The sequence below is a fragment of the Vombatus ursinus genome, unplaced genomic scaffold, assembly GCF_900497805.2.
Source record: "Vombatus ursinus unplaced genomic scaffold, bare-nosed wombat genome assembly UNPS02000749.1, whole genome shotgun sequence".
Classification (NCBI taxonomy): domain Eukaryota; kingdom Metazoa; phylum Chordata; class Mammalia; order Diprotodontia; family Vombatidae; genus Vombatus; species Vombatus ursinus.
Genome location: NW_020940527.1, coordinates 356035 through 383384, shown reverse-complemented (window position 1 = coordinate 383384; position 27350 = coordinate 356035). Strand labels below are relative to the sequence as shown.

General features: G+C 41.7%; 1 protein-coding gene across 2 annotated transcripts in view; it reads right to left on the bottom strand.

The window, feature by feature from the left end:
- Positions 1-24494, bottom strand: part of PPCDC (phosphopantothenoylcysteine decarboxylase) — a 45466-nt gene extending 20972 nt beyond the window's left edge. The window contains exons 1-2 of one of the 2 annotated variants that reach the window (XM_027858281.1): positions 24430-24494; positions 16338-16557 (exon numbers count right to left, since the gene is read on the bottom strand). In XM_027858281.1, the coding sequence (XP_027714082.1) occupies positions 16338-16529 (192 nt within the window). In that variant the 5' untranslated portion in view covers positions 16530-16557; positions 24430-24494. Of the gene's footprint in view, positions 1-16337; positions 16558-18397; positions 18845-24429 lie in introns of those variants that run through there. The other variant, XM_027858274.1, reaches the window with a different exon arrangement.
- Positions 24495-27350: the final 2856 nt, after the last annotated feature.

Here is a 27350-nt window from a genome sequence, read left to right as displayed (position 1 = left end):
TATACACACACACACACACACACACATATATATATTTCTCTTAAAGAACCATTCCCCAATAGATAAGTGGTCAAAGGATATAAACAGACAGGCAGTTTTCAAGTGAAGAAATGCAAGCTATCAAGAACCATGTGAAAGTATGCTCAAAATCACTAATAATATTAAAATATCTCTGAGGTCTTACCAAAAATTCATTAGATTGTCAAATTTGGCAAAAGATGAAAATAGCGATGGCTACAGAGGTTTGGGAAACACAGGCACATTAATATAATAGTGAAGCTATGAACTAAGAAGCAATTTGGAACTGTATCCCAAAAGTCACTGAACTGGGCATACTTTCTGGCTCAATGGTACCACTATTAAGCCTATAACTGTCCTTCTCCTCCATCCCCCCACCCAACACGGAGTCAAAGATAGAGAGGAAGGACTCATATGAACAAAAATATTAGAATTATAATAATAATAACTAACATTTACATAGTGTTTACTATATGCCAGGAACTGTGCTAAGTGCTCTACAATTATTATTTCATTTGATAGCAGCGTGTTTTATTGTAGCAAACAACTGGAAACAAAGCAAAAGCACATTAAAAGGAAAATAGCCAAACAAATTTTGGTATATGAATGTAGGGATAGGAATAGGAATTGGACCTACAGTTTCGCTAGTAAAAGGAATTCTCGGGTAAGGAAACTCCTGCTACAAAAAGCAGATTGGCACCTTCTGTGCAACTTTTAAGAACTTTAGAGTAAAAGGTTAAGAGATTTGCCGAGGATCACACAACTAGTATAGGTCAGAGGTAAACCAGGACTTCCTGGCTTTGAGGTCACTGGTCTTTCTACTACTTCAAGTTGTCTCCATGATGAACGTAAAAGAATATCACTATACCACAATAAAAGATGAATATGAAGAAATCAAAGGAACTTGGGAAGATGTAAACTGATGCATATTGAAATGAGCAGAAAGAGAACAATTTACATAATGACCATAACAATGTGCAAGAAAACAATTCGGAAAGACTTCAAGAGTTTAATCAATGTAGCAACCATTCATGACTCCAGAAAACTGATGATGAAGCGTGTTTCCCACCTTCTGGTGAAGAGTTGCACTATAGGTACAGATGGGACATCAATTTTTTTGATTGACTATATTTATTTGTTATAAGGAAGAGCTCCTATGGGGACTAGGGGCTGAATTAGCCTGTCCTAATAGAAATATCCTAAAAAAGAGAAGGAAAGGGGCATCAATAAAATATTTTTTCAATATACAGAAAAAAAACCCCAAAGTTCAGAAGGAGATACAAACAGGCCAGTTTTGCTACAGTCTTATTTTTTAAAACACTGTAACAAAAGTTTATGATTTCATATACAATCTTCTTTTTTGTACTTTGTATATCGAAATGTCAGTCAGGCAGTCAGTCACCTAGTATTTATAGCTTACTAGGTGCCAGGCACTGACAAAGAAAGGCAAAAACATGGTCTCTGCTCTCAAGGAGCTCACGTTCTAATAGGTGAAATAAATGTTCCGATAACCACGTATGTATAAGATGTACAGTATAATGAAAGACCATATTGGAGAGAAAGAGCTGAGAGGAAGGGGAAGAGAGAGGGTAGGAAAAGTCTCCTGCAGATAAAGTCTGAGGCTGAATCTCAAAGGAAGCCAGAGAAGCTGGGAGTCAGAGGTAAGGAAGGATGTGAAGAAAATTTTGATACCCCTAACTCAATTTAATCAGCATTAACTCAGTTCACGATGATTTTACGGGCATCCGTGATTAACGTCAGATTGAACAGAGATTAATAGGTATATTGTTAGATTAAGAGTTATATATGTTAGGGCCAAATAACCTCATGTATATCTCAATATATATAAGATCATAAGATAAAATCATATGACTGTCTGTTATAGAGGATGACATTACATTAACCCTGGCGCTTGTTACTGTAGCATCAATCCCCTCATCCCTATGAATCATTATGACTGTTCCCTTGTGATACTTCCTTTTGCCCACCACTTCCTTATTTCCTAGGATACTGCTGACCAAAACACCAGATGTTTGATTTCCTATAAAACTCTCTGCCAAGGTTGTAGGTGGAATGCCTTTTCCAAGAAAAACCTGTGGTTAATAACACGGAATTAATGACTTAAAAGCCCACTAACAAAGAGGTTATGATTAATGTTTATGTCCCTCAACCAATCACAGAATTTTCCTCACTTCTGGTGTTCACCAATCATGAAATTTTACTGCTTCATTCTATTTTTAGTGTGCTCTCAATCTATATAAATACTGGCCATCTTCAACCAGTAGGCATCGTTGACTGTGAGGTAGGTCTTGGATCTTGACAGCTTAGGGACCGTAGGTCTCCCTAAATAAATCAATTATTGCTTATACCTCAGTTGCCCCTTGTTGCTGATTGGAAATTTTGCGGCCCACAAGGAGTACATTCCAGCCAATTCGAAGCAAATGTGGAGTCAGGAGATGGCGTGTGTGAGGGCCAATAAGAAGGCCAATGTAGATGGACTGGAGAGTGTTCAGAGGGAAGTGAAGAAGCAGCCTGGAAAAGCAGGAAGAGGCCAGGCTAAAAACTATTTAAATGCCACAGAGAGGATTTTATATTGGATCCTAGAGGTAAGAGAACCATCCACTGGAGTTTAATGAGCAAGGGGATAACATGGCTAGGCCTGCACTTTAGGAAGCTCACCTTGGCAGCTGAATGGAGGACAGACTGGAGTAGGGAGAGATTTGAGGCAGGGAAGTCAATTAGAAGGTAACCATTCAAGTCAAAGGGGATGAGTTTGTACAAGGGTGATGTTTCTGTGAGTAGAGAGAAGGAAAACCATACAAGAGATGGTGTACTGGTAAAAATTGTTTGGTAACAGATTAGATATGTGGAGTGAATAAGAATGAGAAGTTAAGGATGACACCCAGGTTTTGGGCTGGGGTGCCTGGGAGGATGGTGGTGCCCTCAACAGTAACAAGAAAGTTGGAAAAGGGGAAGGTTTATGAGGGAAAGTTAAGGAGTTCTGCTCTGGGCAAGTTGAATTTAAGATGCTTATGGGACATCAGATTCAACATTGTTCAAAAATCAGCTGGTAATTCAGAACTGACACTCAGTAAAAAGATTACGGAGGTATATAGATCTGGGCATCATCTGCATAGAAATGGTAGTTGAACCTATGGGAGTTAATAAGATTACCAAACAAAGACAGTACAGAGGGAAAAGAAAAGTGGGTCTAGTACGAGCCTTGGGGGGCAGCCATGGGTAGTAGCCTAACCTACAGATGATGATCTGCCAAAGGAGATGGAGGAGTGATCAGACAGGTAGGAAGGGAGTCAGGGGACAGTCATGTCACAAAAACCAAGAGAAGAGAGACTATGAAAGAGAAGAGGGTGATGGGACAAGTACCAAAGGCTGCAGAGACGTCAAGGAGGATGAGGTTGGAGGAAAGGTCTTTGGATTTGGCAACTAAGAGGTCGTCAGTAACTTTGGACAGAGCAGTGTTTGCTGAATGATGAGACTGGAAACAAGACTGCGGAGCGTTCTGAAGGGAGTGAGAGGAGACGAAGGAGAGTTACTTCAATGGATTTCTCCAAGGAGGTGAGCCAAGAGGAGGAGAGATATGGGATGACAGTTGCTGGAGCAGTAATGTAGAGGGAATGTTTGTGTTTGTCGATGATTGTCAAGTTCATATTACTCAAATACTCCAACGATCTGTGATCTCATCAATCTGAATGTTTCCTCTTTTACTCACAGATCACAACTCATCCATGTCTGCCCACCCTGTGCAACTCTTGTCCACGTCCTCCCACAAGTACGGACTGTACCTGAAGTTCAAGAGGCCTCCCTCAATTTCTCTCAGCACTAGGAAGGTGGCAGTGGAGCTCTCTGGATGTCCACCTGCCATCCTTCATTCTTGACGTGTTTCCATCTTCTCTTCCTATCATGCAATTCCTCGATGACATCTTTTACAAATGTTCTTCTTCAGAGTTCCACCTTGGTTATAGGCGACAGACTGCCTGCTCACACTCTACGTGCCTCTCCGTCACCTTCTGTGTGACACTCATCTTCTGTTCTCCAGAGGCAGTGTTATCTAACTCCAAACTCCACTGCCACAGGGTGGTACTCTTGGGATATTAGTATTTTTTTAATGGGATTTTAAAAGCACCTTACAAAGCAAAAGTCTAATTTATTTGCAAAAAGGAGAAAGATGGCTGCCAAAGGTAACACTGGGTTAGAATATAAATGTGTTTGTAAATTTTATGAACGAGCAGTATCATCTCATAAAAAAGAGAAACAGTGGAAAATAAAACAAAAACTATTTTAAAGAAAAAATGGCAAGGCAGACAACTAAATAAAGTCACCCCAAGGGCATTCAAAGACAAAAATGGAAAGAGGACTACATCAGAAGAAAAAATTTAAAGACTTACAAAAATAATTAAAATAAACTGTTTTCTCCAACAAGGACAATGGAACCACCATGGCTAGACCCTAACATAATACTCTTGGATGTGCTTAAAGAGTAAGGAGAAATGACGGGCAAAGCAGCCAGCCTGGACCAAGTAGATAGAGAGGAGATCCCTGCTAGAGGTAACAAAATTTTGATGTCATCAACAGACCAATACACAAGGTATTTTAAGGAGGAGAAGACATGAAAGTCCTCGAAAAAGAACCCAGAACTTATTAATAATGAAAAAAAGTCAACCAAGAAAACATCAACAACTACTGCCCTTTACGCCTACTCTCCCATCAACACAAAATCTTAATTCAAAGGTATGCTTGACGCAGGCACTGGGGAACAAGAAGTCTTTCAAAATCAATATTTAATAACAGATCACATTTTTACCATTTCACAATTAGTGGAAAGATGTAGGGAATAAAAGATGTAACATCCCATTACACTTATTGTTTGTTGATTACAAAAAAGCATTTGCTCAGGCAGAACAAAATGCTGCCTTAGCCATACGGGTCTTTTTACAACAAGGTGTCCCCCATCCATACATCAAAATCATTCAAGATTCTTTGAAAGATATAACAGAAATAATCTTTTGATGATCAACATCAAGAGAAACACAAACCAGGAGATGTATGATCCTTAGGAGGAACAGTATTATAATAATGGGTGACGGGGGAAAGTTGAGTTAATGTGTTCATTCTTCTTTTGAGAGTGGGTCTCTCTCTTAGGCTAGAAGCACACTGGCCACTGAAGGGTCTGATCCTACTGACAACTGGCACAGAAGCTTCAACGCTTTCTCCTGTTTCACCTAAAAGCCCTGTTCAGGGCATGCCTGTACCCTCACAACACCTCCTGGTGCCCCTCCCCTAACCTAGTCCAGTCTTATGTTGCTTCTGTTGTCTCTTCCATCAGAATGATCATTGGACTGGAAATGAGAGAACAAAAAATGATTAACAAGAAGTTACAACTGAACAAAAATAAGGAGATGATGACAGCACTTGTCTGTCTTCAATGAGTTGAAGTCACCAGGGATGGAAGAAAAACATCCTAAGGCCCCGAAATAAATGGTAGGTGTAAATGCTGAATTCCTGTCAATGATCTTTCAAAGAACATGGGCAACAAGAAAAATGCCACAGGCCTGGAGCAGGGCAAATGTTCCCGTTTTCATTAAAGAAGAAGGTAGAGTCTACAGACTACAAGCCAGTCACCTTGACTTTCATTCCCAGCAAGATTGTAGGACAAGTTATTAAAGGCATGGCTTATGAGCATTTAGAAAGAGAAGCAGTAATCCCACACGCCAATGAAGTTTCATCTAGTAGAGGTCATCCCAGGCTAGGGTCATGCACTTTTCTGAAAGGAGAAGCGGGCTGAGAGAGATCAGGGGAATGCTGCAGGCGTACTGAGAAAAATCAAATTGACTTTGTTTTGTAATTGACTCTATTCTGTATCACTGCTGATATTTTGTATAGCTCCTTCAGTCATATTTCTTTGTCTATGAATTAAGTTCAGAAGTTCATTCTTCCTATATGAGTTTAGAAGTCATTTCTCTATAAATCATTTTAATTAAAAGAAAACTGTTATCTCCCTACCACTAGCTGTCCTTGCATAATTAGAAGAAATCTGTTATCTACATGCCATTAGTCATTCTTGCAGATAGATTAAATCAACCAGCATTTCTTATCAACAAGATAGAGAAGGAGAGGTTGTTGCTAGCCCTTCATTCCCAATTTCCAGCTAATCATATCGTCCACTAGGTCTGTGATGCCTCTGACTTTGTCACCGATCATATTGTCTTCCCCACCTATGACGATGTCTTCCAGTTTTTGGATGATTCTTTTTCTATAAAAATGATCTTTCAGCCCTCATTCAGGGTCTCAGCTTGCTGAGGAGGCTGAGACTCTTCTTATTGGCAAATCTGTGCTTTGCTAATAAATTGATCATGCTCGAAGCTTTGTGCCTTAGATTGCCTTAATTTCACTCTCGACAGTCTGCTTAGAGTTCAGGAAAGCATTTGATAAATCTCTCACGCTGGATAAAATGGAGAGATGAGAACTAGAAAATAGCATACCTCAGATGGCTTCAGAACAAGTTAAATGACTGAACCTAAAAGAGTAGTTATTAATGAGTCAACATCAATTTGGAGGAATTCTCTGGTAAAATATCCCAGGGATTTGCCCCTTGCTGTCAGTAGCTCAATATTTTGGACAAAGCCATAAACCATACACTTATGAGAACTGCGGATGACACAAAGCCCAGAGAGATAACTGATATACAGGATGACAGAGCCAGATCCAAAAAGCTCTTGAGGAGCTAGAACAGAGATTGTTTACCTCTTTTGTGTCACGGACCCCTTTGGCGGTCCTGGGAGCCCCTTCTCAGAAGCATATTTTTAAATGATTGAAGAAAATGTTCAATTTTAGTTAGAGGTTAGTGGAAATACAAATGAGATAATTTTTTCCACATCTAAATTCACAAATCCCCTGAAATCTATCCCTGGACTTTTGGGGGTTGCATGAATCTCAGATTAAGAACCTGGGCCAGAACAACAGGCCAACTCCAATACAAGAAAATGTAATAAGCATAAATGTAAAGTTCTATACTTGGGTCCAAAAAATTAGCTTCATGATTATAGAATGAAGGTGTAGCTAGACAATAGATTCTATGAAAGAGATCTGGGGGGTTGGTGGACTACACACTCCACATGTAACAACTTAACAAACATGGATTCAAGTTTGACATGGCAACTAAAAAAGCTAGTGTTGGCCCAGGTTACATAAAGAGATACACAATGCCCAGAAGGATGGCCTTCACCTGCTCAAGTTAGATCACCCCTGGTGTGCTGTGTTGAGTTCTGGGTACCAGATTTTAGGAGGAATATGGACAAGCTGGAGAGACGTTCAGAAGAGGGGGACCAGCATGGTAAAGAGTCTCTAGTTTGTGACATACGAAGTTCAACTGAAGGCACTAATAGCTATAAATAGCCTAAAGAAGAAAGAACTTTGTGAGTGGCATGAGAGCAGTCTTCAAATATCTGAAGGGTCTTCATATGGAAGGGCTTAGACTTCTGTGGAGTCTCAAAGGCCAGTGTGTTACAGTAGAACAGAGTGTGGATTGATTCTCTGTCACTTGTGCTAATTTTGGCCTGACTAAGAAAACGGAGGTTCTCCACTGGCCAGCACATTACCATCCATAGGTGGAACCATCAGTTACATTAAACAGAGAAATGCTGAATGGCGTGGATAAGTTCACTCATCTTGGCAGTGTACTTTCCAGGGATGTACACACAGATGATGAGGTTGATGTAAGCACTGCTAGAGCTAGCTCAATGTTTAGGAGGCTCCTAGTAAAGCATGGGAGAGAAAAGGTACTAGGATGCCTACCAAAGATCTACAGAGCCGTTGTGCTGACCTCATTGATGTACACCTGTAAAATCTGGACAGTATACCAGCACTGTGCCAGGAAATCGAATCACTTCCATTTGAATTTTTTTTTTTGGCACATAAAACTGAAAATCTATTATGTACAACTTGCTATTTGTTTTAAATATATAATAAAGTTATCGTGTAACTTTCTTTTTTTTCTTTTCTTTTCTTCCCTCCCTCTCCCCCCACCCTAAAGATGGCTACCATTAGACACAAATATGTATGTGTATGTGTGTATGTATATGCTTGTGTGTGTGTGTGTGTGTGTGTAAAATCATTGTATACGTACTTCTATTTATCAGTTCTTTCTCTCGATGTAGCTAGTGTCTTCCTTCATAGATCCTTTGTAGTTAATTTAGGTATTTATAATAGTCAAAATGACTTATTCACTAATAGTTGTCCTTAAAATAATATTGCTGTTATTGTATACAACGTTCTCTTGATTCTGCTCATTTTTACTCTTCATTATTTCGTGCAAGTCTATCCATGTTTTTCTTTCTTTTTTTTTTTGGTTAGGCATGGGGTTAAGTGACTTGCCCAGGGTCACACAGCTAGTAAGTGTATATATCCGAGGCCGGATTTGAACTCAGATCCTCCCGACTCCAAGGTTGGAGCTCTATCCACTGCGCCACCTAGCTGCCCTCATGTTTTTCTAAGATCATTTGAGCTCATCATTTCTTTAGCACAGTAGTATTTCATCATAATCATATACCACAACTTGTTTAGCTATCCCCCAATTGACAGGCATCCCTGCAGTTTCCAGTTCTTTGCCACCACAAAGATGGGGTGTAGGGTGTGTTCAGGGAAGACTAATACCTCTGGTGTGAAGGCTGCTGAGCCCTTTGCAGGGCTGCTTTCCACCTTTGGTGTCCACCTGTTCCACCCACCTCTCACCTGTGGCTCCAAGAAGCTGCAGAATGCACAGCAGCCACACCCCGGTAAACCCTTTCAGCAGACAGGCTAAGCCATGGTTGAGAGTAACCAAGAGGTCTCAAACCCATTGGTGGGTTAGGGGGGTATCTACCCCAAGCATGTGAAGATTTCCCTGGTGGAATGGGCGGATGAGAACAAATTGTTCCAACAGCCATGAAGACAGCTGAAGCAGGAGCTGGGGAGCGCTTCGAGCTTGGTTAGACATCGAAGAAGCCAAGGTCATCCACCGCATCTTGAGCCGCTTGAGTCCTGCCACTGGACTGTGATGACTCTGGAGGTGAGAATGAGGCCAACGACTTCGTGCAACTCTGCTTCACTTAAATCCAATTTACACACGAATCAAAGAGCATTACCCATACCATCACTGTTTTACAACAACCACAAAGATAGCAGCTATAAATATTTTAGACCATACAGGTTCTTTTCCTTTTTCTCTAATCATCTTTGGAAACAGATGTAGTAGTGGTATTGCTAGATCAAAGCGTTTAATAACTCTCTAGGCAATAAATTGCTCTCCAAAATGGTTGGACCAGTTCACAGTTCCACCAACAATGAATTAGTGTTCCAATTTTTCCACATCCCCTCCAATACTTGTCACTTTCCCCTTCAATCATTTTAGCCAATCTGATCGGTGTGAAATGGTATCTCAAAGTTTTTAATTTGCATTTCTCTAATCAATAATGATTTAGAACATTTTTTCATATGACTATAAATTGTTTTCATTTCTTCATCAGAAAACTGCCTGTTCACATCCTTTGACTTGTATTGTTATAGATTTTATAAAGTTTTTTATATATCTAAGATATGAGACCTTTATTTGAGAAACTGTCTATAAAATTTTTCTCAATTTTCTGCTTTTCTTCTAATCTTGGCTACATTTGTTTTATTTGTACAAAAGCTTTTTAATTTAATATAATCAAAATTATCTACTTTACCTCACTCTGCCATCTCTTACTTATTCACAAATTGTTCACCTATCCATAAGTCTGTTCTTCAAATTTTCTTGAAATATCTCTCTTTATATCTAGGTCATGTATCCATTTTGACTTATCTCGGTAAATGGTGTAAGATATTGGTCTATACCCAGTTTCTGCCTTTCCAGTTTTCCCAACAACTTTTACCAAATAATGAATTCTTATCCCAAAAACTTAAGTCTTTACAGTTGTCAAATATAAGGTTACTATATTCATTTGCTGCTGTAAATTTCATGTCTACCCTATTCCACTGAGTTACCTTTCTATTTCTTAACCAGTACCAGATAGTTTTGATAATTACTACCATATAATATAGTTTAAGATCTGGTATATGAATTGTCTTAGGAAGATTCTGAAGATCACCTGGCAAGACGAAATACAAACACTGAGGTCCTCTGTCGAGCTGAACTGCCAAGCATTCAAACTCTACTTCGAGAACACAACTCCAATAGGACAGCCACATGGTTCAAGTGACGAACGTTATGCTTAACTAAGCGACTTTTCAGACTCACACAAGGTAAGCACTCACATGGAGGTCAGAAGAAGTGATACAAATATACTTTCAAGGTCTCTCTGAAGAATTTTGCAATCAATTACGAGACATGGGAAACGCTGGCACAGGCTGGCCAGCATAGCGTGCCCACATCAAAGGGGCTGTGCTCCATGAGTAATGCAGAACTGCAGCACCTCAAAAGAAATGTGCAAATTTAGAGAAATCTCCACTCCAAATGTTCACATGGACCATTTGTGCCCAACCCGCGATAAAGTCTTCCAAGCTCGGATTGGTCTAATCAACCACAGTTGGACACATTGTACCTTGACTCCAACATAGTGATGTCATTTTGGTCTTCTTCGAGTACAAAGGATAATAGGCAACCATATTTTTGGATTTTGGATTCCTGCCAAAGTGGGAATTTGTTTTGCTCCACTATGCATATTTGTTAAGGGGGTGGTGGGAGGAAGAGAAAGTAAATTTTCACTAATTAAAAAAAGTTTAATTTAATTTTTAGAAAGCCACCAAACCTAAGTGGCATGGGCTGCCTCAGGAGGTTCCCTCTCACTGCAGCTGTTCAATGACAGGCTGAATGACTTCTTGTCAAGGATGTTGTAGAGAGCATTTGCTCAGGCCTGGGTTACACTAGAAGGTCTCCAAGATGTCCAGCTCTGAGCTTCTGTGATTCTCCTGGCCTGGCTAAGTTCCACACCCAACCCCTTTGCTACGGCCAAACTACACAGGAACTGTATGTAAGGACTGGTGGCTGCTCCTTGGTTTGATTTGGGAATAAGAACTCACATTTACATAGCACCTTAAAGTTTATGAAGAAGCCTCCTAACAATAACCCTGTGAAGTGGAGAGTATAAGTATTATTATACCCATTTTAGAGATAAGGAAACAGAAATGCAGAGAAAAGGTCACTCTACTTGTAAATATCAGAATATTGAACTCAGGCATTCCAGAGTATAAGTTCAATGTCCATTCCACTATACCATGATGCTTCTGACCTGTAGGCACAGAAAAGGGATAGTGCATAGACAGTCTCCACCAGTAGACTATGGGAAATCTGGTTGTGTTGGCTCATTTAACCAAGCAGGTTAAGCACTTCACTATTCAGCAGGCTACATTTCTTTCAGGTTAAAGCTAAAGCATCTGAAGACACTTCATCCAACCACAGGATGACAGAAGCACAGACAAAGAACTGGAAGAGACCAAAGAACTGGAAGATTGTCTGGTCACAGAGTGAGAATTGGGAGGAACTTTGGAAGCCCTCCATCCAGTCTAAAATCCCATTGCTTCTTTTCACAAAGGAGGAAACTGTGCCAACAATCAGCAGTCAGAGATGAAGTGGCTGATTTAAACCCAGGTCTTCTCATTCCCAGTGCTGCACACTCTCCACTCTTCCCACCAGGCTCTGACCCGTGTGAAGGAGACACCAGCACAAATCAGAAATCAGCTTGGCCCGTGAGAGGCTTACGATCTACAGGGAAGATAAGACAAAACCTGTGCAGCTACTCTGCAAAAGAGGATAGAATATGAAAGTACCCAGGAAAGGTATAAAGAACCATGAGAGTTCAAAGGAGGAAGAGATTATTTCTGGCTGGGGGTGATCAGGAAAGGCTTCACAGAGGAGTTCTCAACTAAGCCAGATCCTAAAGAGTCAGGCTTTTCAACAGGCAGGAGACAGGCAGGGGAAAAGGTGAGGAAAAGAGGGCATTTCAGACTCAGAAAACAGCATGAGTAAATGAATGGAGGCAGTTAAGTCCTGGCATATGCTTACAGCCAGTTTGCCTGGACCTCTGAAAGCCTGGGAGGGCATAGTGTCAGATAATGCTAGAAAGGTAGGCAGATTGCTGAAGACCTTGGAATGCCAGGCTAAGGAATCTGGGCATCACTCAGTAAGCAATGGGAAACCATTAGCCTTTCAAGCCACTCACCTGAAGGCTAACCCAATTACTAGGCTTTCTTCCCACAGGAGTAACTGCCACCAACCACACTGGAGGAGGCCACTTCCTCCTCCAGATATCCTTTACATCTCAAAGTGTTTAGACAGATGGGAATGGGTGTAGATGGACTTCCCCTCCTCATATCCTAGTAAATTCTGATGAGAACCCAGCAAAGCAGGGAGGGAAATAGTGCTGGGCTGACGTTTCCCACTGAGTCCCAGACTCAGTTACAGTATGAACTGCCTGAGTATTTCCTGGGTCTTCCTTTGTCTGAACTAAATCCTGGAACTTCCATGCTGGGAAAAATTAAATGCACCCACGAGCAGCAACAACTGTATTCAGTAAGATGTAAACAGCCACCCCCTTTAAAATCCACACATACACACCCCAACTTGTTACTACTCCCTCAGAAACTTCATTGGCACAAACTAAATCCCTTGGAGACTGGGGATCAGCAGGGGGAACCCCTTGCAGTTCCAAACTAACCCCTGGAGACATTATCTAATGATCACATCACCACAGACCTCCATCACACACTTGACCTACATTTCAGATCTGCTGACCAGTTTCCTCTCCCCATCCTGCTTCTTGTCTGGGCAGCTCTAACTAGTTGCCAGGAGCAGGGAGAATAAAGAGAAAGCCCTTTCTGGCTGAATTAAGTCAAGTTTTCATAAGCAAAATGAAGTAAAGCCTCATTCATTACACTTGCCCAATTTGGAATCGGTGGGGCTATGGACAGGAGTTTTGTGCTGTCAGTGAGAAGTCTGCTAAGCAAACAACCATGCGGCAGTTTTTGAATACTTTAGAAGCTCTTATGTACTTACAATCAGTGACAAATCCCCCATATTCAAAAACCACATCCTTTACTTGTTAACATAATGGACTAGCTTCTGCAATTGAATATACTTAGAATAAAGGTATAGATCTTTCAACACAATCTCTGTTAATTCTAGAAGTTCGGCACAATGTAGAAGAAAGAGCACTGGGTTTTCGAGTCAAGAGCTGAGCTGAACCTAAGGATAAGCAAGACAAATGAGGGGAGATAGGCTGCCTACAGCCAAACATAAAGGGAGAGGAACAGACCAGGGACATTTGTTTAAATGACTCCATGTAAAGGCACATGTTCTTAATGACATGGAACACAAGTATCTAAGACAACTGGTGGTACAACGGATAGCGCACTTGGCCTGGAGTCAGGAAGACCTGAGTTCAAATCTAACCTCAAGCACTATGTGACCCTGGACAAGTCATTTAACATGCCTACCTCAGTTTCCTCATCTGTAAAATGGGGATAATAATAGCACCTACCTCCCAGGGTTGTTGTGAGGATCAAAAGAGATAACACTTGTTAAAAAGAAAAAAAAAAAACGACTTAGCACAGTAGCTGGCACCTAGTGGGAACTATATAAATGCTTATTCTCTTCCTCCCCTTTTCTGCTAAGTCAAGTTGCATGTGTTATAGTAAAAGCTCAAAGCCTCTAACGGATCAACAATAACCCACTGGGTCACCATTTTCCAACTTCGCTTATGACACAGTTAGACTCTGGTCAGAAGAACCAATTGCTAGTTCTAACTCTGCACCAACCAACTATGTGACCTCGGCAAGTTACTTCCTCCTGGGTCCTCAGTTTACCTGATTTATAAAATGAGGAGGTTGGGCTTCAGATGATTTCCAAAGTGGCTTCCACCTCTAAAATCTTATGAATAAGTTTCAATGAAAAGTGAAAGGAAGGTTTGGGGCTGGTGGCTTCAGCATGCTGTGTTCACCCTTAGATCAACACTGCCACCTACTGAACACACACATTACGGTCAAGTAAGAAGCAAGGGGCAAAACAAGGACTGAATCAGCAGTCCATTCATTCATTCATTCATTCATTCATCCAACAAATATTTATTGCCCACCAGCCAGAAGTAAACTTTGTGCTATATGTTACTGGGAATAAAACAGAAGGTGACAATCCCTGCCTTCAAGGAGCTTATAATCTAGTTGGAAAAACATGTAAATCATAACACAGCATCTCATGTTCTAATTAAGTCCGGAGCAGGGAGAGGGAATTATATATGGTCTGATAGAGTCAGGAAGGCTCTATCAAGGTGAGAGGATTTAAACTAGACCTTGCACAGAAGTTAAAATTTGGTTGGGGAGAAGGTGTGCTACACTAGCAATCAAAGGGGAAAAAATGAAACTGTAAGTTTATGGGGGAGGGGGGATTCTAAAATCCCTAATCTCATAATAAAAGGTCACACATGTTTTAGGGCTAACTTGCCCCCCACACTCCCCTTCCCATCTAACTAGCCTCCAGGACTGAAAACAGGAAGGAATCAGAGCTCCCCAGAGGCCAGATAAGATTGGTGACTTATACAGAGAACATCAGGCCAAGGTCATAGACTCAGCCAATCAGTATTCTCCCCGTTCCTATCCTACTCGGAGATATTTCTTACAATAAATATAGTATGAACTTTCTTCCCCTCTTTTTAGAGGTGGAGAACTAGAGTTGTGGAAGGGTAGTGTGAGACACAATTGATATGTTGATTAGTTCTGCTGAAATGCTTTTCTTTCTTTTTATTATTATTATTTTTTGGTGAGGCAATTGGGGCAAATGACTTGCCCAGAGTCACACAGCTAGTGAGTGTTATATGTCTGAGGCCGGATTTGATCTCAGGTCCTCCTTACTCCAAGGCCAGTGCTCCGTCCACTGCGCCACCTAGCTGCCCCTTCTTTCTTTTTTAAAATCTCTGTTACAAGAGATAGCTCACTGGGTTGCAGGAAGGCTATATTTGGGGAAAAAAATGATGTGATAACAAAACATATGAATACAAATAAGACGTCTTTAAAAAAGAAACATGGCATGAGCAAAGGCTGGAAGATTAGTAGACCAGCCTGGTTAAACCAGAGTTTGTATAAGGGATCAGAAAAGGATGGGGATCAACCCAGCCAGACCAGCAACACCTCTCACCTGTACTACTGCAATACCTTCTTAATTGGGCTCTCTGCTTCCAGCCTCTCGCAGGGGTGAGGAACCAGCAGGCTCAAGGCCACATGTGGCCCTCTAGGTCCTCAAGTGTGGCTCTCTGACTGAATCCAAACTTCAGAGAACAAATCCCCTTAATAAAAGGATTTGTTCTGTAAAACATGGACTCAGTCAAAAGGCCACACCCAAGGACCAGTTCCCACCTCTGCCAACCCTCTCTAACCCATCCTCCTCACAGCTGCCAAAATTAACCTTCCTGATAATGTCCCTCCACTACTCAAAAATTCTTCAGGGCTCCTGATTATTTCTAGGATAAAATTCAAACCCTTCAGCCAAGTGTTTGATGACCTTCACAATCTAGCTGCAGTCAGCTCTTCTAGGCTTAATTCACCTTACTCCCCTCCATGTAACTCACTCCATTCCTGCCATATGGTCCAACTGCCATTCTCCGAATTCAACATTTTGTTTCCTTCTACCATGCCCAGAATGCATTCCCTCCTCACTTCTGCCTCTTCCATCGGGGTTCAGTTCAGGTTCTCCCTCCAGTGGGAAGCTTCTTCTGATATTCCTACTTGAAAGGGCTCCCTCCCTCCCTGTATTGTCTGTTTTTCCATTTTTATCCTTGCACCCTCAAACACCTACAAAGAACAGAGATTTGCACATAATAAGCACTTAGTTACTAAATTTTCACTGAATTTAATTGAAATCATGTTCTGGAGAGCCCTCAATACCAGTCTAAGGAGTTTGGTGTTTATCCTGTTATAACAACAACAATGATAAAAATAATAATAATATTAATAGCAATAATTGTAAAATGTCAGCTATTATTATCATATAGAGACAATAGGGAGTCCCTGGAGATTTCCAAGCAGAACTTTACATTAGGAAGATTAATCTGATAGCTGTGTGTAGGATCCATGGTACAGCAGATAGCATGTTGGACTTGGAGATGGAGGTTCAAATCCTGGCTTGGACCTCTCCTCTTCTGAGCTCCGAATAAATATTTTTCAACTGATTGATGAAAGGCTCCCTACCCCCATTTAGTCTTGGCACCTAAACAGTTCATAATAAGTGACGTAGGGAGAGGGAGAGGGGCCTTCTTTTCCTCATGAGATCACCCAAAACTTTATTTGGTGACACTTACCCCTGGAATCTCTAAAAGGTCAGCAACCAGAAGAGGCAGCTTTAAGGCAGCCACACTCCCAGTGACTCCCACGAGCACATGGACATTTTTCTTCCTTGTTGATAGAGCTGTTCCTGATGCAGGCACTGGCTTGGAATACAGGCTGACTGCAACAGCATCAGGCTCTGGGGAACCACATGCTCTAGGCTCCATGAGATACCTTGGCAGCAACGTGCAGGACCTAAAGACAGAGGAAGGACAACATTCTCAGTTTGTATCCCAACTGGGGCTAAAAATTGGTGTCAGGAACCTTAACTAAGAAGCTTCATTGTTTATATTTGTAAGCAGCATATTTAAAGAGGAAAACGCCGTACAGAGAGGTACTCTGCCAACACTGCAGAGGCAAACTCCACTTTTGGTGGGGAAGCAAGCTCAGGCAGTCTTTCCAAATTCCTAAATGCCTCTGGGACACCCTTATTGGTAGAGAGTCATCTTCCCGGGTTTTTTCCCCCACCCCTTTATATACCATACACACCAGTCCCATGTCTCCAAAGGTCCTAGTGCTCCTTATCCTACCATTCTGCCCTCTGAAACTCTTGTTCTGTTACTAACAAACTGCCCTTCACATCAGTCCTATGTTCTCCCCCTAGAAATTACTTTGTTTACTTACACATGTACATGTGGTTTCTTCCCCAAAATAAGGCAGGGATTATTTCATTATCTCTGTATCCTCAGTACCTAGCATAGCACACAAGTACTTAATAGGGGGCAGCTAGGTGGTGCAGTGGATAGAGCACCGGCCTAAGTCAGAAGAACCTGAGTTCAAATCCAGCCTCAGACCAAACACTTGACACTTACTAGCTAGATTTAAGGCCTAAGAACTTAGGACTGGAAGAGCTGTGAGCAAAAGGAAGGGACTATTTCCTTTTTTGCTTTTATATCCCTCAGTGCCTTGCAAATGGTAGATGCCTAATAAAATAAAATGCTTGTTGAATAAATGGAAACACAACACCATAGAACTGAACCTAACAACATCTAAAGAACCTGCCATGAAGGACACTAGATGCCCACTGGAGAACCCACCTTCTCTCCTAACAGTCTCTGGCTCCCCGTGGCCATCTGTAAGGAAGAGAAACCCCTGCCTGGCACCTCCCTACCCCCAAACTTCTAAAGAAGAATGACAAAGGCAAAGAGAATTAAGTCCACATAAATTATTTTTTGGCTCTTTGGGCTTCTACAATCTACTCTTCCCCATAAAGACCCCAGCCAACAGAGGCCAGACTTTTCGGAGCAGTAGCTAAGAGTACTGCATTATCATACGTAGCACAAGCTAGTGCCAGCTTGATCTAAATTATCAGTGACAAGGTCCCCAAAGTACCAGCTGCCTTTTGGCCTGGGATGTGCTGCCCCAGCGGCAGGGACATGGGTAGAACTGCCCAGTTGAAAAACTAAACTCCAAATGAATGTATTAAAAGATTACTGAGTAATAAGAAATGAATGGTATGAATAATTCAAAGAAACTGATGCAAGATGAAATACATAGTACTACAAGAACAATATACCACATACAATGACATAAATGATATAAAATAAAAATAACATTAAACTGAAAGAACTCTGAGTAACGAAAATGCCAATAATGGTTCCTGAAAATCGATAATGAAACATCTCTCCATCAGACAATTATTCACACCATCAGCCGTTTGGAGGGCTTTGCGGGGTTTTCTTTGTTTCAAGGGAGGGTTCAGCTGAGCTCTGCACCTGGAAGGGGGGATACCCAATTCAATGGATAAGATTTGTGAAAGGCAGTGAGGCAGACAATGAAAGTAACATTGAAAGTAAAAACAGGCCCACCCTGGAAGAGGCTTACGTTCTTCTGGGGGAAGCAACATGTACACAGATAAGAAAATACAAAGTAGATACAAAGTAATGGGGAGGAGGAGACGTGGCTAACAATTGTAATAAAAAAAAGACTTGGAATACAGACATGGCCGTATTGTGATGATATAAAACCAAAAGGAAACAATCTATCTTATTTTTAAACATAAGTAACCACTGCTCCAGTATAGGGAGTCACTCACCCAGCCGTGCTGGGAAAACCAGTCCTGCCAGCTGAGAGGGAGAGCCTGCTTATTCCCAGCACCTCCACGGCCCGTCCTTCAGAGAATAAGCCACTCCCCCTCCTTGCCATTCCCAAGGGAAGGAAGATGTAGATTCTGTGCTTTAGGGGAGACAACCAAAGGCTGGACCCCAAACCTGGAGCCAATACCAGTCAGACTGAGAAAGAATAGAAATGAGCTCCTGGTTTCTGTTTGGGGACTGGGTTTCTTCTCGGTGTCTCAAGAGTTTTCTCATCATGTCGTCATCATCACCTCTGGGGAACAGGTGACCCTGGAGAAATCAGATCAAAGGCAGGAAGCCAGTCTTTTATTTCTTTTGCCTCCTCCCCAGAACGGGGCCCCTCCCTAACACAAAGAATGAGCAAGGCTATTTTGTCTCAGTCCCCAGTTGTGAGTGCTCGGCCCCATCTGAAAAACAAACAAACAAACAAACACTGTACCCCCTGTCCTGATGGATATCTGCACATATTGTCTGTCCCTTACCTTCCATCCCCCTACCCAGTAGAATGCCAGTTCCTTGGGAGGCACAGGCTGCTTGTTTGTCTCTGTATCCCCAGGGCAGTCAGGACACAGCTAGAGGGCCAACTGTGAAGTCAGGAGGAGCAGCATTCAAAGCCTATACTGATCTAACCCCAGAGTGTGACCCTAGTAAAGTCACTTACCCTCTCAGGGCTCTAAACAACTCTCTCAAACCAGAGAGGGTCCTGCCCAGGCAGAGGGAGTTTCCTCACCCTGGACTTCTCCATATCAAGGAAGTCACAGGTCCAGCCTCTATCTCTAGACCCAGGTTCTACTAGTGCTATGCCTTGCACATAGTTAATGCTTAATAAAAACTTGTTTCACCAATTCATAAACCAAAAAGGTTTTATTAAGTGCCTACTATGTGCTAGACACTGCGCTAGGCACTGGGGAAACAAAAACAAAAGCAAATAGTCCCAGAATTGGATTCCCTTTCTCGTAGAAAACCTTTCTATTGCCCTGGGTCAAATCTGCAGAAATGGGAGTGAGGGATGGGAGTAGTTACAAATCCATTGGCTTAAACAAAGACACCACAGCAATATTCCCAAGGCAAGGATGCTATCCTATCTGTGTGACCTTGGCCAAGTCACTCCCTTTGCCTCCAGCTCTTCCGCTATAAACAAAGCAGTTGGACTCAGCTGACTTCTTAAGTCCCTTCCAGCTCTCGGGGTATTATCCTATGATTATCCTTTCCAGTATGGAAACATTTCTATGCTTCCAGGCTGAGGGTTTATGGCCATCAGTCTATATTTACTTTAAATTAAAATTAAATACCAAATCAATAAAGCTGTTACTACATCCTGATCCTGCTGGATTCATGTATTGACACAATGGGGCAAGGCTGAAGTGCCCCAATGAGTTGAAGGCAGTACCTTGATTCTCTAACCTCTATCATTCCTCCCCCACCCCAACCCCAGTTCATATCATAAAGACACAAGTTCATGAAGGTTCAAGTACTCTCACAACTTCCAGTGCCATGCAAAGTGAAAATTCTTGGCTCAAGTTCAAACAGTTGGCTAACTGGAATCAAGCATCTACTACGTGTAAGATTCAAAGCCAAAAATGAAATAGCCCCGACCCTCCAGAAGCTTCCAATCTACTGAGCTAATGAAGCCCTGAAAGCCATTGTGGGTCCTTAGTCTCAAAGCCCACTGCCACATGCTGATCCCATCTGTCAGCACAGCATAACTAGAAGTTTAAACTGTAGCGGGTAGGATTTAGACAAGACATTAAGCTAATCACAAGTGTCTTGTAAAGATTTTTATGAAACCAGTAGAGCACTAATTTTCAAGAAGGAAGTTTTCCCATTTATTTAAAAGAGGTTTTATTGATGCCTCAATTTCTGGAAATACTCCCTTGATCTCCTAAGCTGAACCCTCCTTTGTTACAAAGGAAAACAGTTAAGCACAAAAACTCAAGGGTATTTTAAATAGAATCCAGCCTAGAATCTATGGGCAACAAAATACAGTATGAGCTTAGTCAAAAATCCAGCCAGTAACTCTTGGTAACAGATAACAAAGTAATTAACATATGTAAAGTGCTTTGCAAACCATAAAACATTATGTAAATGTTAACTACTAATACTATTAATAATAGTAATAAAAAGCTGACATTTACATACAGTGTTTGATAGTTTTTAAAACACTCTGCAGTTACCTTATGTGAACTATTTTTGAGCCCCCCATCACCTAAGAAAGGCCTAAAACCTGGAATGGTCAATCAGGAGAAAGACATTTTGGCCCACTTAAGCTTAACTTCCTTCCCATAATGCTCTGGCATAATAGACATGCTTTGTTCTGCTCTCTGAGTGAACCCAAAATGTCCCTTCCTGTGTCAGCAACTACAAGGCCAGATGAAGCTGACCAGCAGCATTCTTATGTTTATGACTACCAAGGACAAGGTGTCTTGAACTGGACACTATCTTGAATAATGGGCCTTTTATTATGTTTTCTTATGTTATATTATGTCATGTTAATAGTAAAAGAAACACAGACAAACTGGATCTATAATTTCAATTGACACCTTGACATTCTCTTATCTTATTGTATTTACAACCTATCCTATTAAGAAATCCCTTTCTCACATTATGGTTAAACACATATGGAGACTATAATTTTGGGCCAACACAGATATCCTGAGTTGGGATTGCTCTAAGTGTATAAAGAGTCTCCTTCAGCTTGTTTGCCTCTGAGTTCAGAATTATTTTCTGATTCCATCATGCATGATTCTCTGGCTTAATGAGAATAAATAGGCACATTATATCATGAGTACAGCCTGATTCTGTTTGTTCCTTGGTCAAACCTTTGGTAAGGTGAACCCCAATCTGTTCGTTCTTGAACAAACCTTTGGTGAGGGGGATCCCATTCTGTTTTTTCTTAGGGTAAACTTTCGGTTATGGGAAAAATTAATTCTATTTGCTTCTTTGAACCAAACCTTTGGTATGTGGTTGACACTTAATTTGCAATAACCCTGCAGAGAACACAGGGCAGATATTGTTAATTACCCTTACTTTAAAGATGAGAAGAAAACTAAGGCTCAGAGGTTGGATACCTGCCTAAGGCTTCACAGGGGGAAGCAAGGTGAAAGAGCCAGAACATGGCTCCAAGACTTGGGATTCCAAATCTATTATTTTCTTTTCTTTTCTTTTCTTTTCTTTTCAAAGTGTAATGGCACAAAGAATACTGAAAAAAGAGTCAGATGCCTGTTTTTGAGTTCTGGTCCTAACATTTACTAAGTCAGACTCAAAGACTATTAAATCTGGATAAGACCTTTGAGATGAGTCATGTCATGAGATGAGTCTGAACCTGTTTCCTGATCCATAAAATGGGAGTGATGAACCCTGCTCTGTGTACCTCACCAGGGATATGTGGATCAAATGAAATAACACTGTATATAAATTACCTGCTTTGTAAGATATAATGTACAATACGAATTTTAGGTATTACTGTTACTGTACCAAAAGCTAGTGTCTGCTGTGAGGTCTCTTCATATTTCCTGGCCTCAGAGTAGGGAGTCCTGAGAGTACCTGGCTAGAGTGGGGAGGAAAGGGGCAGAGAAGGGCAGTTTTTGAGAAGAAGAAGAGAATAGACTTGACTTAAATGACCTCTGGAGGTTCCTAGTATGCTATGAACAACAAAAGGTTAAAAAAAAGGAGAAGAAGATGGATGGTGCCTCCCAGTGGACAACCAGAGACAACTGGCATCCTGGGCTTCCGATAAGCTTCCTTTCTACAAGGAAATGATCCAGAAATTCCAAAAGCACAGTATCCTTCCTTAAGTCAATGTTCTATCTGATAGAAGCCCATTGGACACACAAAAATGTTTTTGAATCAAAACTACTTCCTAAATGAGTCACTCTATGACTCACTGGTATGTGGGCCACTCCACATACATCTAGAAATATGCATGAAAGGGACCTTCTCTCACAGCAGGAAGTTCTGGACCACCTCATTGGCCAATAAAAGGTAAGGTCAAGCAAATGATCTATTTCTTAAAGAGTGAGTCTAGGGGCAGCTAGGTGGAGCAGTGGCTAGAGCTCCAGCCTTGGAGTCAGGAGGACCTGAGTTCAAATATGACCTCAGACACTTGACACTTACTTACTAGCTGTGTGACCCTGGGCAACTCACTTAACCCCAAATGCCTCACCAAAAAAAAAAAGAGTCAGTCAAACTCTGTATGCCATTAAGTGATGATCAGGTCTACCAGCCAAACTGTAGACAAAGTCTAATTCTTATCCTGCTGAACATTACGAGTATGTAAATATTAGATTTATAAATGCACATAATTTGAGAACATATTTTTATTAATTCTGTTCTCCATGGCACAAGGGGGTTTATATTGTGATAAATCAAGGCTCTGCTACTTACCACCAGGGTGACTAGCCTCTCATTTTCTTCATCTATATAAAATGAGAAGGTTGAACTTAATTGATTTTAAGATCACTTTCTAACTCCTGGTCTATGAGGGGCAGGTATGCCACTGAAGGCTTGAAGTTTCAAGTGATAATAACAGCATGTACATTAATTTCTAGGATTTGCATAAGATACATAAATGCCTTGACTTTTTGCTATCCAGCCTAGTGTAGTGGAAAGGGTACCTGACTTGGAATTAGAAGTCCTGGGTATGAATCTGAGCTCTTATACACAGAATCTGTGATTTCACTTCCAGTGACTCATAATAATTGACATTTCTATAGGGTAAAAGCTCTTTGTAAGCAAATAGTTTGAGGGTAAAGACCATTTCCTTTTTGGTTTTGTACCTCCTAGCTCCTAAGTAGTGACTGGCACACAGTAGGGATTTAATAAATGCTGAACTGAATTATTTCACTTCAATCTCATATCTGAGGTAGATACTTAGGTATTATGAGGAAACTGAGACACAGGGAAGTTAAAGTGATTCATTTGCCTATGGTCCCACTGCTACTAACTGTGGTTACATTTGAACCCAGGCCTCTTAATGCCAAATCCAGAGCTCTTTCCAGTTTTCCAGGTTATAGTCTTAGATTCACAGAGCATTCTTAATTTTCCCAAAGTACTTTACCACATATATTCCCCAACCTTCTAAATCTGGGGTATACTTGCTCCCAAGGGGGTAGGAGCTTGTCAAGAGAGTAAGGGGAATATTTCGTAAATAATTCTATCTAGTAGACAGCTAGTTCAGCCTCAGACCCTTACTAGCAGTGTAACCCTGGGCAAGTCATTTAATTTCTGTATGCCTCAGTTTCCTCACCTATAAAATGTGCATACTAGCAGCACATGCCTCAAAGGGTTGTTGTGAGGATCAAATAAAATGGGATCCCATGATTTCAATGGAGATAATAGTTAATAATAACTAGCATTTTTACAGCTCGAATGGAATGTGTCAAGCACCATGCACGTGAACCTTACAGCACTATATTATATTGCCCCTTTAAGGTTTGCAAAGTGCTTGGCACATTATCTCATTTGCTATTATTTATATGTGTGTATGCATGTCTGCATGTATGCACATGTTACATATGCACATAAATACATATATGTGTATATGTGCACATGTATACATATAAAATTAATGATATATTCATCTCTATATCTACGAACTCGTGGTTTCAATGGGGTAATAGTTAATAACAACTAGCATTTATGTATTATATATGACAGAGTCGGATATTACTATATATATATAGTCTATATATAGACTATAGTCTATATAAACTGAGGCCCAGCAAGGCTGCGCGACATTGGGAGCAACCTTTCACCCTCTCCTGCCCCAGGTGGAAATAAAGACTCCCCCTCCCCTCCTTCCCCCCTCCCCTCCCACTGAGGACTTCCGCTCCGTGGGTGACTCATTTCCTCTCTCTGGACCTCAGTTTCCTTATCTGTAAAATGACTCTTTGATCTCAAAGGCCCCTCCCGCTATCTGGGATACTACAAGCCCCTAACCCAGCCCACCACCATCCCCCTGCCCCATCTGGGTCGAGCTCGCTTTCGGCCTCACCCCCAAGCCAGGTACGTCTCCCACCGGGCCTCCAAATCTCGCGACACTTTAGTTCCCAAGCCCGTAACCCCAGACTGTCAACCTCGCGAGAAACTGCGAGTGGCCGATGGCGCGCAGCCTGATGGGAGTTGTAGTTTGTCGCTCGGTAGTCAGCCGTCTCCAAGAGACGGCGTTAGTGGCTGGAGTATGTCCCGTGCGGAAAGATCTACTGCGCAAACTCGAGCTCCCCAGTGCCTGGGGAGGAATCCACGCCCACCCAGGCTTCAAGCCCGGCTCCTTCCTTCCGCCTTTTTTAAGTGCTTACAATCAGCTGACGGCAAGGATTGTAGATAACAACGTGGTTTGCTGAAGGTCTTGGACGGGGTTTATATTTTTAATAAGAGCACAAATCACCTGCGTAAAGCCATCTGTGACCGCTTTGCCTTTTGTAGATTACCTGCTGTCTACTCTGGACACATCTGCATGTACTTGTAGTTACTGATATGTTGTCTCTCCCCCCCCCATTAGACTGTAAGCCCCATGAGGGCAGAAATTGTTTTTACCTTGGTATCTCTACTGCCTAGCATAGTGCCTGGCACATAGTAGGAGCTTAATAAATGGTTCTTGACTAGCTGATGTGTCTCACTTAGCTCTCCCATCTCTGAGCTCCTCCAGTATTTAGGATTCAATCCACTGAGTTCAGTACTTAACAGGTTTTAGCACTAGAACTTTTAGCCCCAGAAAGATCTAGAATGCAAGGGATCCAAGTCTTCAGCCATCCTTACATTTAATTAGCACTTGAGGTACTTAGTAAATACTTGTCCATTGAGTGGGAAACCCATGCAGCACGATTTTTGCTGTGACATTGGGTTCTCTACCCACATCCTCAGGTACTCCCAAGACCACCTACCCTCTTCAGGAGGCTCTCCCTAATTAACCCCTTTCAGTTATTATGTCCTTGTATTTCTGCAATTATACATATAGATATCATATACATGTATATATTTCCTACTTGTTTATGTGCATATATGTATATATACATATATGCATACATACCTATATATATATCTATATTTCTGTGTGTATATATGGTATGTGTATGTGTATGTGTGTATAATACATATATACATTTTTTTCTCATGATTACACCATGATCTGACATGTCCCCATTTAGAGTGTGAGCTCCTGGAAATCAGGAATGTTTCTGTTCTTTATTGTATTGCCCAAGTTGCTGAGATAGAGCAGATTTTCAGTCACAATTTAGGTTTTTTTGGTCTATAGAATGTACTTTCCAAATCCTTTACCACTCTCTGCCCTGCCCCACCCCACCCTAAGACGTTTAGCTCTTTGAGGCACCAGAAATGTCCCCTTGCAAAGGATACCAAGGAGTCCTGAATGCTCCAGACAGGTTTTATTTGTAGGGAATACCTGTGCGCTGTCCAACATGCTACATGCAAGAGTCTACAGGTCATGCCTACCCTGCAATGGAAAGACATAGGGCAGTGGATTCTGCTGGTAGTCGTTAGGAAAAAGAAAAAAAAAGGCCCTGCTTGATCCAGCCAACCCTGCTGGCTATCACCTCTTCTCAGCTGAACTGCCCAAGATAATCTAAACTGAGTGCTACCTCTACTTCCTCTTCCCTCATTCTCTAATCTGCCTTCCATCCTCAATATTCAACTGAAACTGCCTTCTCCAAAGTTACCAGTGATCTCTTAACTGAGAAATCCCATGACCTTTCCTCAATCTTCATCCTTCTCTGCAGCCTTTAATATTGGCCATCCTCTGCTCTTGGATACTCTCTTCTCTTGATTTCCATGACACTGCTCTCTGCTGGTTCTCCTCCTACCTATCTGACCACTCCTCAGTTTCCTTCACTCATGCTTCCCTCAGGTCAGGCCCACTCACCCTAGATATCCCCCAGGGCTCTGTCCTGAATCCTCTTTTCTTCTCCCTCTATGCTATTTCACTTGGTGCTCCTATCAGCTTCCATGGGCTCAATTTTCATACATGCAGATAATTCCCAGATCTATATACTGAGCCCTAGTCTCTCTTCTGAGGTCTAGTCCCACAACACCACCTGCCTTTTGGACATCTTGAACTGTATATCCCGAAGGTATTTCAAATTCAACATGCCCAAATCAGAACTCATGTCAAAGGCACCACCATCCTCCTGGTCACCCAGGCTTGAAATTTTGATGTCATCCTTGACTCCTCAGTCTCAATTACTCCACTTACCAACCTGTTGTCAAATCTTGTTTCTACCTTCACAACCTCTCTCATGTACGTGCCCTTCTCTTCATTAGCCACAGTCCCAATTAATGCCCTCATCTCCTCTCATCTGGACTCTTCCACTGGTCTTCTGGACAGTTTCCCTGCCTCAAGTCTCTCCCTAATCCAGTCTGTTCTCCACTCAGCTGGAGAAGTGATCTTCTAAAAACTCAGTTTTAACCATGGCATCTCCCCTACTCAATAAACTCCACTGGCTCCCTATTGCCTCCAGCATCAAATATGAAATACTAAACCTGGACCCTTCCTACCTTTCCAGTCTTTTTTACACTTTACTCCCCCCATGAATTCTACTTGAGATTCCTCATACATGACTTTCCATCTCCCAACTCCATGCCTTTACCCTGGCTCTCTTCCATCCCTCCTTGCCTCTGACTCCTAGATTCCCTGGCTTCCTTCAAGACTCATCTCAAATCCCACCTTCTGCAGAAGGTCTTTCTCAGCACACCCCCCCCCCCCTCAATTAGTGCCTCTCCTCTGATACTCCCTCTGTGTATATCATGTATGTACATAGTAGTTTGTATGTCATCTCCACTATTAGAATGTGAGCTCCTTGAAGAGAGGGACAGTGTTTTTGACTCTCTTTGTATCTCCAACATTTAGCACAGTGCCTGGCACATATCAAGTGCTTAATCAATCATTTGTCAACTGTCTAG